The following is a 19150-nucleotide window of genomic DNA, read 5'->3' as shown; positions in this document are numbered from 1 at the left end:
TTACAGCAAATCTGGGTTGTTAGGTATTACCCTTAATTACATGCACTTCTAATGTTCTATTTCTACTCTGCCTTAAACTAGAACCACTGTTGAGGAATCTAGAAGCAGCTCCCACCAATGTTTTCTGCCCCACTGCGGTTTCTTAGCTCCACTCCAATAGATTCTACTTCTCGATTTTCTGAGCTATATCCTTTCTCTCCACTGTCTTTATCCTATCCTTTATCATCAGGACTGCCCCTACCCCTCTTTCATTTTGGATATCTCCTCTAAAAGTTAGAAGAGGTGTCAGGGAATATTTGATTCTTATTACAACTACAAAGAAAGATTGAAGAAATGTTGTTTATTTTTGTTCTCTACCATGTTATTCCTGTAAATTGGACCAGCCCAAGCTGCAGGCGGGTGAGGGGGCAGTTGTCTTAGCCATCGCCGCGCTAATCACTCGTAAGTGGCTCTTGTTGGGGTGGAGGTCAGCATCCCAACCTGTGCCTCAACATGGCGGGGGGACCTACTGGAGCTTTTGATCGTGGAGAAGGTGACGTTTTGAGCTGAGGGAGGTGAAGGAGTGGTTCTACAATTGTTGGGGTTTGTTCATCATTCACTTTTGGGAGTTAGTTACTGTTGATTATTGTTGTGGGAAAGTGTTCTTTAGTTGGGTTGTTTTTGTATTGTGAAAATGGTGAAAATCTGTCGACAAAAATACTTTAAAAAAAATTCTTCTTGTTTTTAAATATTGAAATTAAATTAAAGTGAACACAATTTGCTTTCTTTTTTTGAGACATCAGCCTTTTGACATTTTAGTTTTACCAAGCATTGAATGCCGGCATGCTTCGAGATGCAACATCTTTGTTGTGTTTCGAACAAGAGCATTGTAGGAATGTTCAATTAACATAAATAAAATGAAATTGCTTCTCTTAAAAAAAACTTACATCATAGTACTTACAAGGGAGTATATTTTTATATCTGTTCTTCCTCCGATTGTCTTTTGTTTGTCCAATCAAACATTCATCCAAAGGTTTTAGATCTTGCAGATGCTATTAAATCATATACATTATAAAACTAGAAGAACTGGCTGGCTCTTGTACAAAACATTGCCATACACCTTGAGATACACATGATGAAAAAAAATCAAATGCAAAATACTGCAAATATTGGAAATCTGAATTAAAAACAAAGGTTAGAAATATTAAGCAGGTCTGGCATTACTTATGGAGATAAAAACCAAGGTAACTTTTAAATTGATTCCCTTCATCAGAACTGGAGGAAGTTAGAGCTGTACAGGTTTCAAGCAAATGTAGAGACAGCGAAAGGTGGGTGGGTGGATGGAGTGTGGTGCGTGTCGTGTTGGGTGCTCTGCTACACAGACGAACCAACACGGTTGCGGAAGGTACAACTCAGTTTTATTACTAACAAATATTAACATTTGTAAACTGGTTTCTGTGGTTCGTTCATTACCCTCTAACCTGTGAACCCAGCCCTAACACTATCTTGGAGAGGCACTCAGCACATGGTGGATGTCTGAGTGGCTTGCTGTGAGCTGTGTGCCCTGAGCTGTCTCCTGCTGGAATGAATCGGAAGTGTCATGTTCCCCGTTTCATAGTGTGTCTGCTCTTGCTTGTGACTGGCTGTGATGTTGCGTGTGTATTGATTGGTCCGTTGATCTGTCCATCAGTGTGTATGTGTGTTTGCACCATGATGTTTATCTGAATATCATGAAATCCCCCCTTTTTTTACAAGAATATGTGCCTATGTGGTAATAAATGTAGATATGTACTGAGTGCAGCTGACTGTGTGTGTGTGCACAATATCTACAACATGTACATGAGGCTAAACTATATACATAGGAAGGTGTCGGGTGCAACATAGCAACGAGGTTGTACCATCAACAAAACAAGTGTAAACATCAATCATCAAAGCGAACTCCTGTAACGACAAAAGAGAAACTTATTAACATAGTGGCATAAAACTTTTAGTGAGTCCAATGTTCAAACAGGCTCATAAGTCCAGCCTAGTAGGTGGGTGACGAATTCGGGTTGACCGCCTCAAGGCCCCTCTGGGGCAGCACGGTAGCCTTGTGGATAGCACAATTGCTTCACAGCTCCAGGGTCCCAGGTTCAATTCCAGCTTGGGTCACTGTCTGTGCGGAGTCTGCACATCCTCCCAGTGTGTGCGTGGGTTTCCTTCGGGTGCTCCAGTTTCCTCCCACAGTCCAAAGATGTGCAGGTTAGGTGGATTGGCCATGATAAATTGCCCTTAGTCTCCAAAATTGCCCTTAGTGTCCAGAATTGCCCTTAGTGTTGGGTGGGGTTACTGGGTTATGGGGATAGGGTGGCAGTGTTGACCTTGGGTAGGGTGCTCTTTCCAAGAGCCGGTGCAGACTCGATGGGCCGAATGGCCTCCTTCTGCACTGTAAATTCTATGAAAGGGTGGGTCAGGAACCACCGGCTGAGGAATGGCCCTGGCCACAGGCAGCAGAGGAATGGGCATGGTGGCAGGAAGCTCCACGAATTCGACATCAGGAACAACAGGAGGGCGTGGCACCGTTGTATGATCGCGTAGCGAGCGTGGAAGCAGGCGAAGAGGCCGGCGATTGCACCGGCGAATGGAGCCATCAGGCATGCGAACCAGGAACGAGCGGGGAGCCACGCGTCAGAGAACTTTGGCAGTTGCCGACCAGCCACCCTCTGGTAGGTGGATGCGGACGTTGTCTCCAGACGCCAAGGCAGGAAGATCAGTTGCCAGAGTGTCGTGTGCCACCTTCTGCTGAGCACGCTGCTGTCGCATCCTTCGCAGTACTGGAATGTGGTTGAGTGGAGGGACAAGAATGGATGGCACAGTGGTCCTGAGGGCGTGACCCATCAACAGCTGGGCTGGTGAGAGGGCAGTGGCTAGTGGGGCCGAGCGATAGGCCAGCAGGGCAAAGCAGAAATCCGATCTGGCATCAGCAGCCTTGCAGAGGAGCCGCTTGACGATATGAACGCCCTTTTTTGCCTTGCCATTTGACTGGGGATGCAGAGGGATGGACGTTGCGTGTGTGAAGCCATACGAAGCAGCAAAAGAAGACCATTCTTGGCTTGCAAAACAGGGCCCATTGTCCGACATGACAGTAATCGGAATGCCATGTCGAGCGAAGGTGTCATTGCAGGCACTTATGACAGCGGATGATGTTAAATCGTGCAGGCGTATGACCTCTGGATAATTTGAAAAGTAATCTATGATGATTAATTACTCCCTGCCAAGCGCATGAAAGAGGTCCACACCCACCTTCGCCCAGGGGGACGTCATCAACGCATGGGGCTGAAGCGTCTCGGGGGGTTGCGCTGGCTGAAACCTTTGGCAGGTGGGGCAGTTGAGCACCATGTTGGCAATGTCATCGCTGATGCCCGGGCAGTATACAGCTTCTCGGGCCCGCCATCTGCACTTCTCAACCCCGAGATGGCCTTCGTGCAGTTGGTTGAGGACCAGCTTGTGCATGCTGTGTGGAATCACAATCCGGTCCAGCTTTAGGAGGACACCGTCAATGACGGCCAAGTCGTCCTGGACATTGTAGAATTGTGGGCACTGTTCTTTGAGCCACCCTCCCGTCATGTGGCGCATCACACGTTGTAGAAGGGGGTCAGCCGCAGTCTCCCGGCGAATACGGGCCAGACTTGAATCGTCAGCTGACAGATTGGCCGATGTGAAGGCCACATGCGCTACGACTTGACAGGCGAACCCTTCCAAATCGGGCGGTGTGCTTACTGCTCTGGATAGGGCATCTGTAATGATGAGGTCCTTACCCGGGGTGTCGACCAGTTGGAAGTCGTACCTCCGGAGTTTCAGCAGGATGCGCTGGAGGAGAGGGGTCATCTCGTTCTGTTCTTTATGTATGATGCTGACCAGGGGACGATGGTCGGTTTCCACGGTAAACTGGGGGAGACCATACACGTAATCGTGGAATTTATCTATTCCGGTCAACAAACCCAGGCACTCCTTCTCGATCTGCGCATAGCGCTGTTCTGTGGGGGTCATGGCCCGCGAGACATAGGCGATGATGCAGTGTCGTCCCGTTGCAGGAGTACCGCCCCAATGCCGGACTGGCTGGCATCAGTCGAGATCTTCGTATCCCGAGAGGTGTCGAAGAACGCCAATACCGGGGCGGTGGTGAGCTTAATTTTGAGCTCCTCCCATTCCTCCTGGTGTGCGGACAGCCACTGGAACTCTGTGGACTTCTTATCTAGGTGAAGAAGAGCCGTTGTGTGGGAGGCAAGGTTGGGAATGAACTTCCCCAGGAAGTTGACCATGCCTAGAAAGCGTAGCACTACTTTCTTGTCTGCCGGCTGCGGCATGGCTGTAATGGCGCTCACTTTGTCTGCATCCGGACACACTCCCAACCGGGATATATGGTCCCCCAGAAGATTTAGCTCAGTTTGGCCAAAGGAGTACTTTGCTCGGTTGAGGCGTAGGCCGTGTTCCCGTATCCGCGCGAAGACACGCTGGAGACGACTGATGTGCTCCTGTGGTGTGGTGGACCAGATGATGACGTCGTCAACATAGATGCGCACCCCTTCAATGCCCTCCATCATCTGTTCCACGATTCTGTGGAATACCTCGGATGCAGAGATGATGCCAAACGGCATTCTGTTATAGCAGAACCTGCCGAAAGGAGTGTTGAAGGTGCACAGCTTTCGGCTGGACTGATCCAGTTGGATCTGCCAAAAACCCTTCGAGGCATCAAGCTTTGTGAAAATGTTAGCCCGGGCCATTTCGCTCGTGATCTCCTCCCGTTTGGGTATGGGGTAGTGTTCCCTCATGATGTTGTTGTTCAGGTCTTTCGGGTCGATGCAGATCCAGAGTTTGCCAGAGGGCTTTTTAACGCACACCATGGAGCTGACCCATGGCGTGGGCTCCGTGACCCGGGATAGCACTCCTTGGTCCTGGAGATCCTGCAGCTGCTGCTTGAGGCGGTCTTTGAGTGGTGCTGGGACTCTACGAGGTGCGTGAATGACCGGGGTGGCATCCGGTTTGAGCCGTATTCTGTAGGTATAGGGCAGTGTGCCCATGCCTTCGAATGCCTCCTGGTTGTGGGCGAGGAGCGAGTGGAGCTGTGCCCTAAATTCAGCATCCGGGAAGTCTGACATGCCTTCTGGAGACAGAGCGTGTACCCGCTGAATGAGGTGGAGAACCTTGCACGCCTCGCAGGGAGTCCTTTGATGAACCAACAATCTCGAAGGGCAGTGTGGCCGTGTACGCATTGTGCGTCACCTGGAGCTGGCAGGATCCCTTGGCCGGGATAACGTTTCCGTTATAGTCGACCATCTTACAACGGGATGGCTGAATTGGTGGTCTGACCTTCGAGGCGTAGAAGGCTGACCATGCTATCAAGTTGGCGGAGGCACCAATGCCCAGACGGAATGTGATTGGTGATCGGTTGACCGTTAGGGTGGCACACCATTCATCATCCGGATTGACACTGTTCACTGGCATCGGCTGGTGGGTGCTGCTTGGAGACATCCGGTTCCTGTCGATGACCACAACGCGGAAGGCTTCCCAGTCGTCGTATCGCCGGTCTCTATATCGTCCGTGTATGATTCGGAGTACGGAGGCTGAATGGTCCCTGCGAGGCTGTCGGAATTGGGGAGCGTCGGCAGGTTGAGCTGCTCGGCAGCAGGCAGTATAGTAGCACATCTTGCCACAGCGGAGGCATTGTCGGTTCTTTGCTGGACATTGCCGCTTTAAATGTGCGGATCCACATTTGCCGTACGTCGTGACGTCATGGCGTTCGTTGCGCCATCGCGCATGCGCAGTTCTGTCCTGCGTAGAGCGCGCCTGCGCGTCACGTCCCTCTGCGTCTATTTCTCTTTTGGCGCGTACAAGCACGGGAGGCCGCGAAAAGCGCGCGCAATGGCCGCCCTCGTCCGGGCCACGGGCCGGGAGGAACTCGATGGACTGGACTACTCGGCCTCGTAGGACCCCTGCCCTGCCGATTCGGCCGCTTGGAATTGGGAGTAGCGGCTGGTTGCGTTTTCATGGAGGACACAGTCTTCGATGGCGGTGGCTGGGGTGAGACTTTTTAATCATGAGGAGCTGCTGGCGTAGGATGCCCAAGGTGACCCCAAAAACTATCTGGTCCCGAATCATGAAATCGGAGGTGGCCTCGTAACCGCAGGACTGTGCAAGGATACGGAGGTGTGCAAGGAAAGATTGAAAAGGCTCATCCTTACCCCGCAGGCGCTGCTGGAAGAGGTACCTCTCGAAACTCTCATTTACCTCGACGCTGAAATGTTGCTCGAGTTTGAGAAGGACCGTCTTGTACTTAGTCTTGTCCTCACCTTCCGTGAACACCAGGGAGTTGTAGATGTAGATGGCGTGTTGCCCTGCCGTGGAGAGGAGGAGGGTGATTTTCCTGGTGTCCGAAGCATTCTTCCTTTCTGTGGCTTCTAGGAAGCACTGGAAGCGCTGTTTGAACAACTTCCAGTTAACGACGAGGTTTCCAGCGATTTGGAGCGGCTGCGGCGAGCTGATGGTGTCCATGGCGCAGGATGGCGGATTCTGAGGATGCGTAGGTAGGTCTCACAGGTACTGGGTTCCAATCCTGGTACTATGTCGTGTTGGGTGCTCTGCTACACAGACGAACCAACACAGTTGCGGAAGGTACAACTCAGTTTAAATACTAACAAATATTAACATTTGTAAACTGGTTTCTGTGGTTCGTTCATTACCCTCTAACCTGTGGACCCAGCCCTAACACTATCTTGGAGAGGCACTCAGCACATGGTAGATGTCTGAGTGGCTTGCTGTGAGCTCTGTGCCCTGAGCTGTCTCCTGCTGGAATGAATCGGAAGTGTCGTGTTTCCCGTTTTATAGTGTATCTGCTCTTGCTTGTGATTGGCTGTGATGTTGCGTGTGTATTGATTGGTCCGGTGATCTGTCCATCAGTGTGTATGTGTGTTTGCACCATGATGTTTATCTGAATATCATGACAGTGCACATCAAGGATAAAGTCTGTGATAGTGTGGAAGACAGGAGAGATTAAATGACAAAAAAGATGTTACAAGGCAAAAGGAGATGATATGAGATAATTATAGAAATAAAAACAAGAAACGAGGGTAAGTGTAAATGGGAATAGCTAAATTATCAACACAAAGAAAAGCAACATTTAAGTGCAGGCTTAAATGCATACTGCAACATCTGATTAACATTATATTTGGGAAATGGTCTATTTTGGATTCAATAAATTATATAGAGCAGTTTAGCTGTAAATCATTGCATCATAATTAGTATACAGTGCAGCCAAGAACTAAATTTTCTGCATTTACTAATAGCTGAACACACAATTTTAGCATATACCTCAAACTCCTGCGATGGAATGTGCTGTTCCAGTAGTCCTTGCAATGTTTTAATAATTGCATCCAGTTTGGTGCCTGTGTACTGGCTTGCTGGGGGCACCTTTACAACCAAAAGTGTGGCAAGCTTCTCTTCTGTTACTGGCCATTCATCTACAATGGTTAAAACATTAAAATCGATGAATAAAACAAAATACATTATTGATTAATAATAGATATTCAATAATAAGACATAATTAAACTAGAACTCAGATCAAAACTATATTCCCACCAGTTTTTAGTGCAGTTCTCAAGTACTAGGCAAAATAATTGAACTTCGAACAATTTAAAGTTTGCTGTATTAAATCAAACACAATTACACAAACTGACACGCATACATTAAACTACATCATTATTTGCCAGCTATGGGCTTGAAATCCCTCCCCAGCCACTTGTGCTGCTCCTCGTCTTACTGGGGATAAGTAGAGGCTCTGCCTCTTACAAGGCCTCAACGTGAGGGCATTATCCAATAAATCCCATGTGCTTGATCTAATTCCCACCAGAGTAATGAAGGAATGCACTGCCAGGGCGCAAAACTTTCACCCGTTATGGTCTACCAAGACAGTATCTCAGTAATTATTTGTAGAATGATTTGGATTAAACTCAGACTGCACAGTAAAATAGAAGACTGACATGAATATAAGTCAAACTCATTTTTAGAACTATTTAGTAGAATATCTTCAGTTTCCATGTGAAGCTTGCAAAAAAAATCCTACCCATAAACTTCTCACTGATTTATAGACATTTGTCGTACAGAAGAAAGCCATTTGGCTCATCATGTCCATCCATGACGGTCAACAAGGATCTGAATAATCCTGTTGTCCAGTGCTTGGCCCACAACTTTGGAGTTTATGGCAGTGCAAGTGAATATCTAAATGTTTTTTAAATATTACAAGAATTTCTGACTCAATCACCTCACTCTTTAAGCAGTGAGATCAGACTCCCACAACCCTCTGAGTAAAAAGATTTGTCCTCAACTCCCCTCTTAGTCTTCTACCTTTTACATTAAATCTATGCCCCCTGGTTATTGACCCCTCTACTAATGGAAAAAGTGCCTTCCTATCCATGTCCCTCATAATCCTATATAGCTCAATGAAATCCCCTCTCAACCTCTGCTGCTCCAAGGAAAACAGCCCCAGCCTATTTAATCTTTCTTCATAGCTCAGACCCTCAGGTCCAGGCAATATCCTGGCAAATCTCCTCCTCATAGTAATAATCTTCTCAGAACTAAACATTACCTCTAAAATTTTAACATGATCTAGATGTTCACAACATCAAATACATTACATAAGAACTAGGAGCAGGAGTAGCCTATATGGCCCCTCGAGCCTGCTCCGCCATTCAATGAGATCATGGCTGATCTTTTGTGATCTTTTCCGACCCGAACACCATAACCCTTAATGTCTTTATTCTTCAAAAAACTATCCACCTTTATCTTAAAAACATTTAATGAAGGAGCCTCAACTGCTCCAAAGGGCAAGGAATTCCATAGATTCACAACCCTTTGGGTGAAGAAGTTCCTCCTAAACTCAGTCCTAAATCTACTTCCCCTTATTTTGAGGTTATGCCCCCTAGTTCTGCTTTCACCCGCCAGTGGAAACAACCTGCCCGCATCTATCCTATCTATTCCTTTCATAATTTTATATGTTTCTATAAGATCCCCCCTGATCCTTCTAAATTCCAACAAGTACAGTCCCAGTCTACTCAACCTCTCCTTGTAATCCAACCCCTTCAGCTCTGAGATTAACCTAGTGAATCCCCTCTGCACACGCTCCAGCGCCAGTATGTCATTTCTCAGGTAAGGAGACCAAAACTGAACACAATACTCCAGGTGTGGCCTCACTAACACCCGATACAATTGCGGCATAACTTCCCTAGTCTTAAACTCCATCCCTCCAATTGCGGCATAACTTCCCTAGTCTTAAACTCCATCCCTCCAGCAATGAAGGACAAAATTCCATTTGCTTTCTTAATCACCTGTTGCATCTGTAAACCAACTTTTTGTGACTCATGCACGAGCACACCCAGCTCTCTTTGCACAGCAGCATGTTTTAATATTTTATCATTTAAATAACAATCCCTTTTGCTGTTATTCCTATCAAAATGGATAACCTCACATTTGTCAACATTGTATTCCATCTGCCAGACCCTAGCCCATTCACTTAACCTATCCAAATCCCTCTGCAGACTTCCAGTATCCTCAGCACTTTTTGCTTTACCACTCTGTTATAACCTGCCTGCTTACCATTGGCTGGGGACTAATGACAATCCCACAATCCTGTGGGAGTATGAGCTTCCCCAATGAGGGGGGTGGAGAAATCATTAGCAGACTCCCTATATAAATAAAGCTGGCCAGTTTGGAACCAGACAGGAAGGAGTGAGCAGCAAGCGAAGTTGCTGCTGCAGTTGTATATATATGTTATTGTAAATAAATGTTATTTCTTTGTATCCTTAAAACTTGTGCTGGATTCTTCGTGGCCCTCACAAAACTGGCGACGAGGGTTAAAGTGAATAGCTGTCTACACTGCTGAAGCCACCTCCTTGGATTTTTGTTGGATACAGGTTGGAAGTTGTTTTCTATTACACCATACCTCTGTACGGACATTTGGATGTTTTTGATGCTGCGCTGGAAACAATATGCACAACGGATGCATTACTATTTCCTGGCAAACAACATCACTGAAAACGAGCGCCAGGTGGTCATATCGCTCACCACCTGCGGCCTGCATACGTTTGGGGTGATTAGGAGCCTTACGTACCCAGCTGCGCCGGACACCAAAACGTTTGATGAACTTGTGAACTTGGTGGGGCAACATTTTAACCCAACCCCGTCCACGATAGTCCAACGTTACCGGTTTAATACCACTGAGAGGACCCCAGGAGAATCCCTTGCCGACTTTCTATCCAGGCTACGCAGGATTGCGGAGTACTGTGACTATGGTGAGACCTTGTCAGAAATGTTGCGCGACCGTTTGGTTTGCGGTATTAACAATGCGGCTACCCAGAGAAAGTTGTTAGCTGAGCCAACATTGACTTTTCAAAAGGCCATTCAAATAGTATTGTCCCAAGACCGCACAGAACGACGAGTGCAGGAGCTACAGGGAATGGAGGTGCATGCCTTGGGGCGCAATCCCTTCCATCCGAAAACATCCCCCCCGCACTCCTGCGGTACCTTGGGCGAGGCGACGTCTGGATCGACGCCAGTGGCCGTCAGACATTCTTCCCCGAAGGGAGCCTTCTCCAGAACCAATGGATGAGGAGCCATGTCCATGTCAGACTTGTAGGGGCTGACCCCGTCGCGGATGCCGGTCCTGGGGGCGCCAGAGGCGCCGTCGTTCCGATGGAAACTGGGCCCAGCCCAGGTGCCTTCCATGTGGATGAACCTGCGGCGACTACTCCTGAGGATGTGAAGACGGAGGACGACTGCCTGCAGCTGCATTGTGTGGCAGCTCCCCGTGTGGCCCCCAATAAGGTGACAGTTACGGGTCAATGGTCACCCGCTTGAGATGGAGTTGGACACTGGCGCAGCAGCCTCAGTGATCGCCCAGAGGACATTCAACTGCATCAAGCAGGGTATACAGACCCTTACATTAACCGACACACAGGCCAGATTGGCCACCAACACGGGGGAACCATTGGACATTGCAGGAACTACAATGACCCCTGCTGTTTATGGACGCCAGGAGGGGCGTTTCCCACTTATCGTGGTGTGCGGCCATGGGCCCAGACTGTTGGGTCGGGACTGGTTGCGCCATTTGCGGTTGCAGTGGCAGGCAGCACATCCTCCAAACAGTTTCTGGAGGGTTGACTGAGGTGCTAGGACGATCCCAGATGTATTCCAGCCCGATTTGGGGAAAATAAAAGGGGCCAATGCCTGTATCCAAGTCGAACCAGGAGCCACGCCGCGCTATTTCCGGGTGCGCCCGGTGCCTTACGCCTTGCCCGAGAAGGTAGAAGGGGAGCTCACTCGTTTGGAGACTTTGGGTATTATCTGGCCCGTCTGTTTCGCTGACTGGGCAGCACCAATTGTACCTGTATTGAAGCCAGATGCTACAGTTCACTCGTGCTGCGACTATAAACGGAGTGAATACGGCTTCCCGACTCGACCGATATCCAATGCCTCGCATAGAGGATCTCTACGCGAAGCTTGCAGGCGGACTCTCGTTCACAAATTTAGATACGAGTCATGCCTACCTACAGTTGGAGCTGGACCCTGCCTGCCGACCATATGTAACAATTAATACACACCGGGGCCTGTATGAATATACACATTTGCCCTTTGGAATATCCTCTGCCTGCGCTATTTTTCAACGTGTTATGGAGGGACATTTGAGAGGTTTACCACGTGTCGCTGTCTACTTGGATGACGTTTTGATCACAGGGACGTCGGAACAGGAACATTTGGAAAATCTGGAAGCTGTCCTTAGACGTTTTTCAGAGGCTGGAGTCCGTTTACGTCGCACAAAGTGCGTCTTTCAGGCGAAGGAAGTAGTCTACCTGGGTTATCGGATGAACCGCAAAGGTTTGCACCCCGTTGCAAAGAAGGTGCGTGCGATTCAACAGGCCCCCGCCCCGACTGACACTTCGCATCTTTGTTCTTTTCTCGGCCTCGTAAACTATTACGGGAAGTTCCTCCCCAATCTGGCAACTACACTGCTAAAGAAAAATCACACTTGGGTTTTTGGTCAGCCGCAAGAAACCGCTTTCCGGTTTGTAAAACAACAATTGTCGTCGTCTGGGTGACTAACCCACTGTGATCCTGGAAAGCCTTTGCTCGTCACATGTGGTACATCCCCATATGGTTTTGGGGCCGTCCTGTCCCACAAGATGGAGAACGGGGCCGAGCGGCCGATAGCTTTCGCCTCCGGCACATTGACTGCAACGGAAAAAAAGTACGCGCAGATCAAGAAGGAGGGCCTGGCAGTGGTCTTTGCAGTGAAACGTTTCCACCAGTACGTGTATGGCCGCCACTTCACTATCGTGACTGATCATAAGCCTCTGCTGAGACTTTTCAGAGAGGATAAGCCAATACTGCCCATTGCTTCTGCACGGATCCAGCGCTGGGCTTTGTTGCTTGCTGCATACGGGTATTCTCTGGAGCACAAACCAGGAACGCAGATAGCGAATGCCGACGCACTGAGCTGATTGCCTTTATCGACCGGCCCCATGTCGACCTCCACGACCGGTGAGGAGGTTGCAACCCTAAATTTTATGGACACCTTGCCTGTCACGGCATTACAGATCAGTGAGTGGACCCAGACAGAGCCAGCCCTGTCAAAGGTTCGGCACATAGTCCTGTATGGTGGGCGGCATAGACAGCTCCCAGGCGAGTTGCGGGCATTTTCCTCCAAGCGGTCAGAATTCAGCATGGAAGACGGCATCCTCTTGTGGGGGACGCGTGTGATTGTTCCGGAAAAAGGACAGGTGCTGATACTAAGAGACTTGCACAATGGGCATCCAGGTGTGACCAAAATGAAAATGTTGGCCCGGAGTTATGTTTGGTGGCCAGGCCTCGACACCGACATTGAGAAGGTGGCCCAAAACTGCTCCATTTGTCAGGAGCATCAGAAGCTTCCACCGGCCGCGCCCCTACATCACTGGGAATGGCCAGGGCGGGTGTGCTTCGCCGGCCCTTTTCAAGGATCCATGTTCCTTCTATTAATCGATGCCCAGTCTAAATGGCTAGAGGTGCATAAGATGGTAGGCACAACTTCCTGCGCAACAATTGAGAAGATGCGTTTGTCTTTCAGTACGCATAGACTCCCTGAGGTGCTGGTCACGGATAATGGCACTCCATTCACAAGTGAGGAGTTTGCGAGGTTCATGAAGATGAACGGCATACGCCATATCAGCACTGCCCCTTACCACCCGGCTTCAAATGGGTTGGCAGAGCGTGCAGTGCAGACATTCAAACGAGGCCTATAGAAGCGGTCTTCCGGGTCAATGGACACGAGACTGGCTCGCTTTTTGTTTTCGTATAGGACCACCCTCCATGCGGTGAGGGGTAGCTCCCACAAAACTCCTAATTGGCCGGAGACTTCGCACCTGCCTTAGCATGGCTTTCCCCGACATTGGCGCAAAAGTACGCTGCACACAAGAACGGCAGGGACATGGTTTTTCTCGGCATCAGCCGATTCGGCAGTTTGCACCCGGTGACCCAGTGTTCGTTCGGAATTTTGCTGGTGGTGCCCAGTGGGCCCCTGGCATAATCTTTCGCAAAACGGGCCCTATCTCTTACCAGGGTCGTCTCCAGCGCAAATATGTAGACCACGATCGGTCCAGAAAACTATCCCTTCCAAAGATTCCCCGCCCCCGGAGCTCATTTCTACAGCCACAGAGACCAGAGACAATGGAAAGTGGTCCTCACAATCTTCCTCTAGTGCCTCACTCAAAGCCTGCGCAGGTCGATACAGAACCGCGTGGAGATAGAGACGCCAAGATTACGGAGGCAGCAGACTCTGACTCCGAGATGGAGACACAGGACGCATCATAGGGGGAATGCTCGGGCCCACGGGCCGTGGATGTATAACCGTTACGTCGTTCATCACGGAAGCGCCGGTCTCCGTCTCGTTACACGCCGCCCGATCCAGCGCCTCGTGCAAATGATGTCCGGCCTGCGGCAAAACGAGTCCGACACCCTCCTTCGCCAGGGTCTTCGGTGGATTCCTTGGACTTGGGGGGGGGGGGGGGGGGGGGGATGTTATAACCTGCCTGCTTGCCATTGGCTGGGGACTAATGACAATCCCACAATCCTGTGGGAGTATGAGCTTCCCCAGTAAGGGTAGGGCGGAGAAATCATTAGCAGACTCCCTGTCTAAATAAAGCTGGCCAGTTTGGAACCAGCCAGAAAGGAGTGAGCAGCAAGCGAAGTTGTTGCTGCTGTTGTACATATATGTTATGGTAAATATATGTTATTTCTTTGTATCCATAAAACTTGTGCTGGATTCTTCGTGGCCCTCACAAAACATAGAACATAGAACGATACAGCGCAGTACAGGCCCTTCGGTCCACGATGTTGCACCGAAACAAAAGCCATCTAACCTACACTATGCCATTATCATCCATATGCTTATCCAATAAACTTTTAAATGCCCTCAATGTTGGCGAGTTCACTACTGTTGCAGGTAGGGCATTCCACGGCCTCACCACTCTTTGCGTAAAGAACCTACCTCTGACCTCTGTCCTATATCTATTACCCCTCAGTTTAAAGCTATGTCCCCTCGTGCCAGCCATTTCCATCCGCGGGAGAAGGCTCTCACTGTCTACCCGATCTAACCCCCTGATCATTTTGTATGCCTCTATTAAGTCTCCTCTTAACCTTCTTCTCTCCAACGAAAACAACCTCAAGTCCATCAGCCTTTCCTCATAAGATTTTCCGTCCATACCAGGCAACATCCTGGTAAATCTCCTCTGCACCCGCTCCAAAGCCTCCACGTCCTTCCTATAATGCGGTGACCAGAACTGTATGCAATACTCCAAATGCGGCCGTACCAGAGTTTTGTACAGCTGCAACATGACCTCCTGACTCCGGAACTCAATCCCTCTACCAATAAAGGCCAACACTCCATAGGCCTTCTTCACAACCCTATCAACCTGGGTGGCAACTTTCAGGGATCTATGTACATGGACACCTAGATCCCTCTGCTCATCCACACTTCCAAGAACTTTACCATTAGCCAAATATTCCGCATTCCTGTTATTCCTTCCAAAGTGAATCACCTCACACTTCTCTACATTAAACTCCATTTGCCACCTCTCAGCCCAGCTCTGCAGCTTATCTATGTCCCTCTGTAACCTGCTACATCCTTCCACACTGTCGACAACACCACCGACTTTAGTGTCGTCTGCAAATTTACTCACCCACCCTTCTGCGCCTTCCTCTAGGTCATTGATAAAAATGACAAACAGCAACGGCCCCAGAACAGATCCTTGTGGTACGCCACTTGTAACTGAACTCCATTCTGAACATTTCCCATCAACCACCACCCTCTGTCTTCTTTCAGCTAGCCAATTTCTTTTTTAAAAAAAAAATATATTTTATTCAAGATTTTTTGGCCAAACATAACAGCACATAACGTTTCCTTTACACAGTAATAAAACAATATAAATAACAATGGCCAGTTTTAAACAAGTAAATAAATAATATATGAACAAAATCAAAAATAAAACTAAATGGCAACTGCCTTATCCAAGATAAATACTCTCCAAAAATACAATCCAACATACAATTACATATACCAAATACCTATACATATACAATAACATCCCTGAGGGTCCTTCTGATTCCTCCCCCCCCCCCCCCCCCCCCGGTTGCCGCTGCTGTCCTCTTCTTTTCCATTCCCTCTATCTTTCTGTGAGGTATTCGACGAACGGTTGCCACCGCCTGGTGAACCCTTGAGCCGACCCCCTTAGAACGAACTTAATCCGTTCCAACTTTATAAACCCTGCCATGTCATTTATCCAGGTCTCCACACCCAGGGGCTTGGCTTCCTTCCACATTAACAATATCCTGCGCCGGGCTACTAGGGACGCAAAGGCCAAAACATCAGCCTCTCTCGCCTCCTGCACTCCCGGCTCTTCTGCAACCCCGAATATAGCCAACCCCCAGCTTGGTTCGACCTGGACCCCCACCACCTTCGAAAGCACCTTTGCCACCCCCACCCAAAACCCCTGTAGTGCCGGGCATGACCAGAACATGTGGGTATGATTCGTTGGGCTTCTCGAGCATCTCGCACACCTATCCTCTACTCCAAAAAATTTACTGAGCCGTGCTCCATTCATATGCGCCTTGTGTAACACCTTAAATTGTATCAGGCTTAGCCTGGCACACGAGGACGATGAGTTTACCCTACTTAGGGCATCCGCCCACAGCCCCTCCTCAATCTCCTCCCCCAGCTCTTCTTCCCATTTCCCTTTCAGCTCATCTACCATGATCTCCCCCTTGTCCCTCATTTCCCTATATATGTCTGACACCTCACCGTCCCCCACCCATGTCTTTGAGATCACTCTGTCCTGCACCTCCTGCGTCGGGAGCTGCGGGAATTCCCTCACCTGTTGCCTCGCAAAAGCCCTCAGTTGCATATACCGAAATGCATTCCCTTGGGGCAACCCATATTTTTCCGTCAGCGCTCCCAGACTCCCAAACGTCCCATCTATGAACAGATCTCTCAATTGTGTTACCCCTGCTCTTTGCCATGCTCCAAATCCCCCATCCATTCTCCCCGGAACAAACCTATGGTTATTTCTTATCGGGGACCGCACCGAGGCTCCCGTCTTTCCTCCGTGCCGTCTCCGCTGCCCCCAGATTTTCAGTGTGGCCACCACCACCGGGCTTGTGGTGTATTTCTTTGGTGAGAACGGCAACGGCGCCGTCACCATAGCTTGTAGGCTAGTCCCCCTGCAGGACGCCCTCTCCAATCTCTTCCACGCCGCTCCCTCCTCTTCTCCCATCCACTTACACACCATTGAGATATTGGCGGCCCAGTAGTACTCACTTAGGCTCGGTAGTGCCAGCCCCCCCCCTGTCCCTACTACGCTGCAAAAATCCCCTCCTCACTCTCGGGGTCTTCCCGGCCCACACAAAACCCATAATACTCTTCTCAATTCTTTTGAAAAAAGCCTTCGTGACCACCACCGGGAGGCACTGAAACACAAAAAGTAATCTCGGGAGGACCACCATTTTAACCGCCTGCACCCTCCCTGCCAGTGACAGGGACACCATGTCCCATCTCAAAGTCCTCCTCCATCTGTTCCACCAACCGCGTTAAATTTAGCCTATGCAATGTACCCCAATTCTTGGCTATCTGCATCCCCACGTACCGAATGTCCCTTGTTACGTTCCGCAACAGTAAGTCCTCTATTTCTCTGCTCTACTCCCCTGGATGCACCACAAACAACTCACTTTTCCCCATGTTCAATTTATACCCTGAGAAATCTCCAAACTCCCCAAGTATCCGCATTATCTCTGGCATCCCCTCCGCCGGGTCCGCCACATATAACAACAAATCATCCGCATACAGAGATACCCGGTGTTCTTCTCCTCCCCGGAGTACTCCCCTCCACTTCCTGGAACCCCTCAATGCTATTGCCAGGGGCTCAATCGCCAGTGCAAACAATAATGGGGACAGAGGACATCCCTGCCTCGTCCCTCTATGGAGCCGAAAATATTCAGAACCCCGTCCATCCGTGACCACGCTCGCCATCGGGGCCCTATACAGCAGCTGTACCCATCTTATATACCCATCTCCAAAGCCAAATCTCCTCAGCACCTCCCACAAATAATCCCACTCCACTCTATCAAATGCTTTCTCGGCATCCATCGCCACCACTATCTCCGCTTCCCCCTCTGGTGGGGGCATCATCATTACCCCTAGCAGCCTCCGTATATTCGTATTCAGCTGTCTCCCCTTCACAAACCCAGTTTGGTCCTCATGGACCACCCCCGGGACACAATCCTCTATCCTCATTGCCATTACTTTGGCCAGAATCTTAGCGTCCACGTTCAGGAGGGAAATAGGCCTATAGGACCCGCATTGCAGCGGGTCTTTTTCCTTCTTTAGGAGGAGCGATATCGTTGCCTCTGACATAGTCGGGGGCAGCTGCCCCCTTTCCCTCGCTTCATTAAAGGTCCTCATCAGTAGCGGGGCCAGCAAGTCCACATATTTCCTATAAAATTCAACTGGGAATCCGTCTGGTCCCGGGGCCTTCCCCGCCTGCATGCTCCGAATTCCTTTCACTACTTCCTCCGTTTCAATCTGTGCTCCCAGTCCCACCCTCTCCTGCTCCTCCACCTTAGGAAATTCCAGCTGGTCCAGAAAACACATCATTCTCTCCTTCCCATCCGGGGGCTGAGCTTCATATAATCTTTCATAGAATGCCTTGAACACTCCATTCACCCTCTCCGCTCCCCGCTCCATCTCTCCCTCCTCATCTCTCACTCCACCTATCTCCCTCGCTGCTCCCCTTTTCCTCAGTTGGTGGGCCAGCAACCTGCTCGCCTTCTCCCCATATTCGTACTGTGCACCCTGTGCCTTCCTCCATTGTGCCTCCGCATTACCCGTAGTCAGCAAATCAAATTCTACATGTAGCCTTTGCCTTTCCCTGTACAGTCCCTCCTCCGGTGCTTCCGCATATTGTCTGTCCACCCTCAAAAGTTCCTTCAGCAACTGCTCCCGTTCCCTACCCTCCTGCTTTCCTTTATGTGCCCTGATTGATATCAGCTCCCCTCTAACCACTGCCTTCAGCGCCTCCCAGACCACTCCCACCTGGACCTCCCCATTATCATTGAGTTCCAAGTACCTTTCAATACACCCCCTCACCCTTAGACACACCCCCTCGTCCGCCAATAGTCCCATGTCCATTCTCCAGGGTGGACGCTGTTCTTTTTCCTCCCCTATCTCCAAGTCCACCCAGTGTGGAGCGTGATCCGAAATAGCTATAGCCGTATATTCCGTCCCCGTCACCTTCGGGATCAGCGCCCTTCCCAAAACAAAAAAGTCTATCCGTGAATAAACTTTGTGGGCATAGGAGAAAAACGAAAACTCCTTGCTCCAAGGTCTACTAAATCTCCAGGGGTCTAACCCTCCCATCTGCTCCATAAAGTCCTTAAGCACCCTAGCTGCTGCCGGCCTCCTTCCGGTCCTGGACCTCGATCTGTCCAGCCCTGGTTCCAGCACCGTGTTAAAATCTCCACCCATTACCAGCTTCCCCGCCTCTAGGTCCGGGATACGTCCTAGCATGCGCCTCATAAAGTTGGCATCATCCCAGTTCGGGGCATATACGTTCACTAA

General features: G+C 49.6%; 1 protein-coding gene across 16 annotated transcripts in view; it reads right to left on the bottom strand.

The window, feature by feature from the left end:
* Positions 1-19150, bottom strand: part of ptpn13 (protein tyrosine phosphatase non-receptor type 13) — a 411247-nt gene that overhangs the window by 27373 nt on the left and 364724 nt on the right. For 15 of the 16 annotated variants that reach the window (XM_072496268.1, XM_072496267.1, XM_072496278.1 and 12 more), the window contains 2 exons: positions 7327-7475; positions 941-1031 (listed from right to left, as the gene is read on the bottom strand). In XM_072496268.1, the coding sequence (XP_072352369.1) occupies positions 941-1031; positions 7327-7475 (240 nt within the window). Of the gene's footprint in view, positions 1-926; positions 1032-7326; positions 7476-19150 lie in introns of all 16 variants that reach the window. The other variant, XM_072496283.1, reaches the window with a different exon arrangement.

This window comes from Scyliorhinus torazame, chromosome 3 (assembly GCF_047496885.1).
Source record: "Scyliorhinus torazame isolate Kashiwa2021f chromosome 3, sScyTor2.1, whole genome shotgun sequence".
Lineage (NCBI taxonomy): Eukaryota > Metazoa > Chordata > Chondrichthyes > Carcharhiniformes > Scyliorhinidae > Scyliorhinus > Scyliorhinus torazame.
Note: the sequence above shows the minus strand (reverse complement) of the source record. Positions and strands in the feature narration are given on the sequence as shown.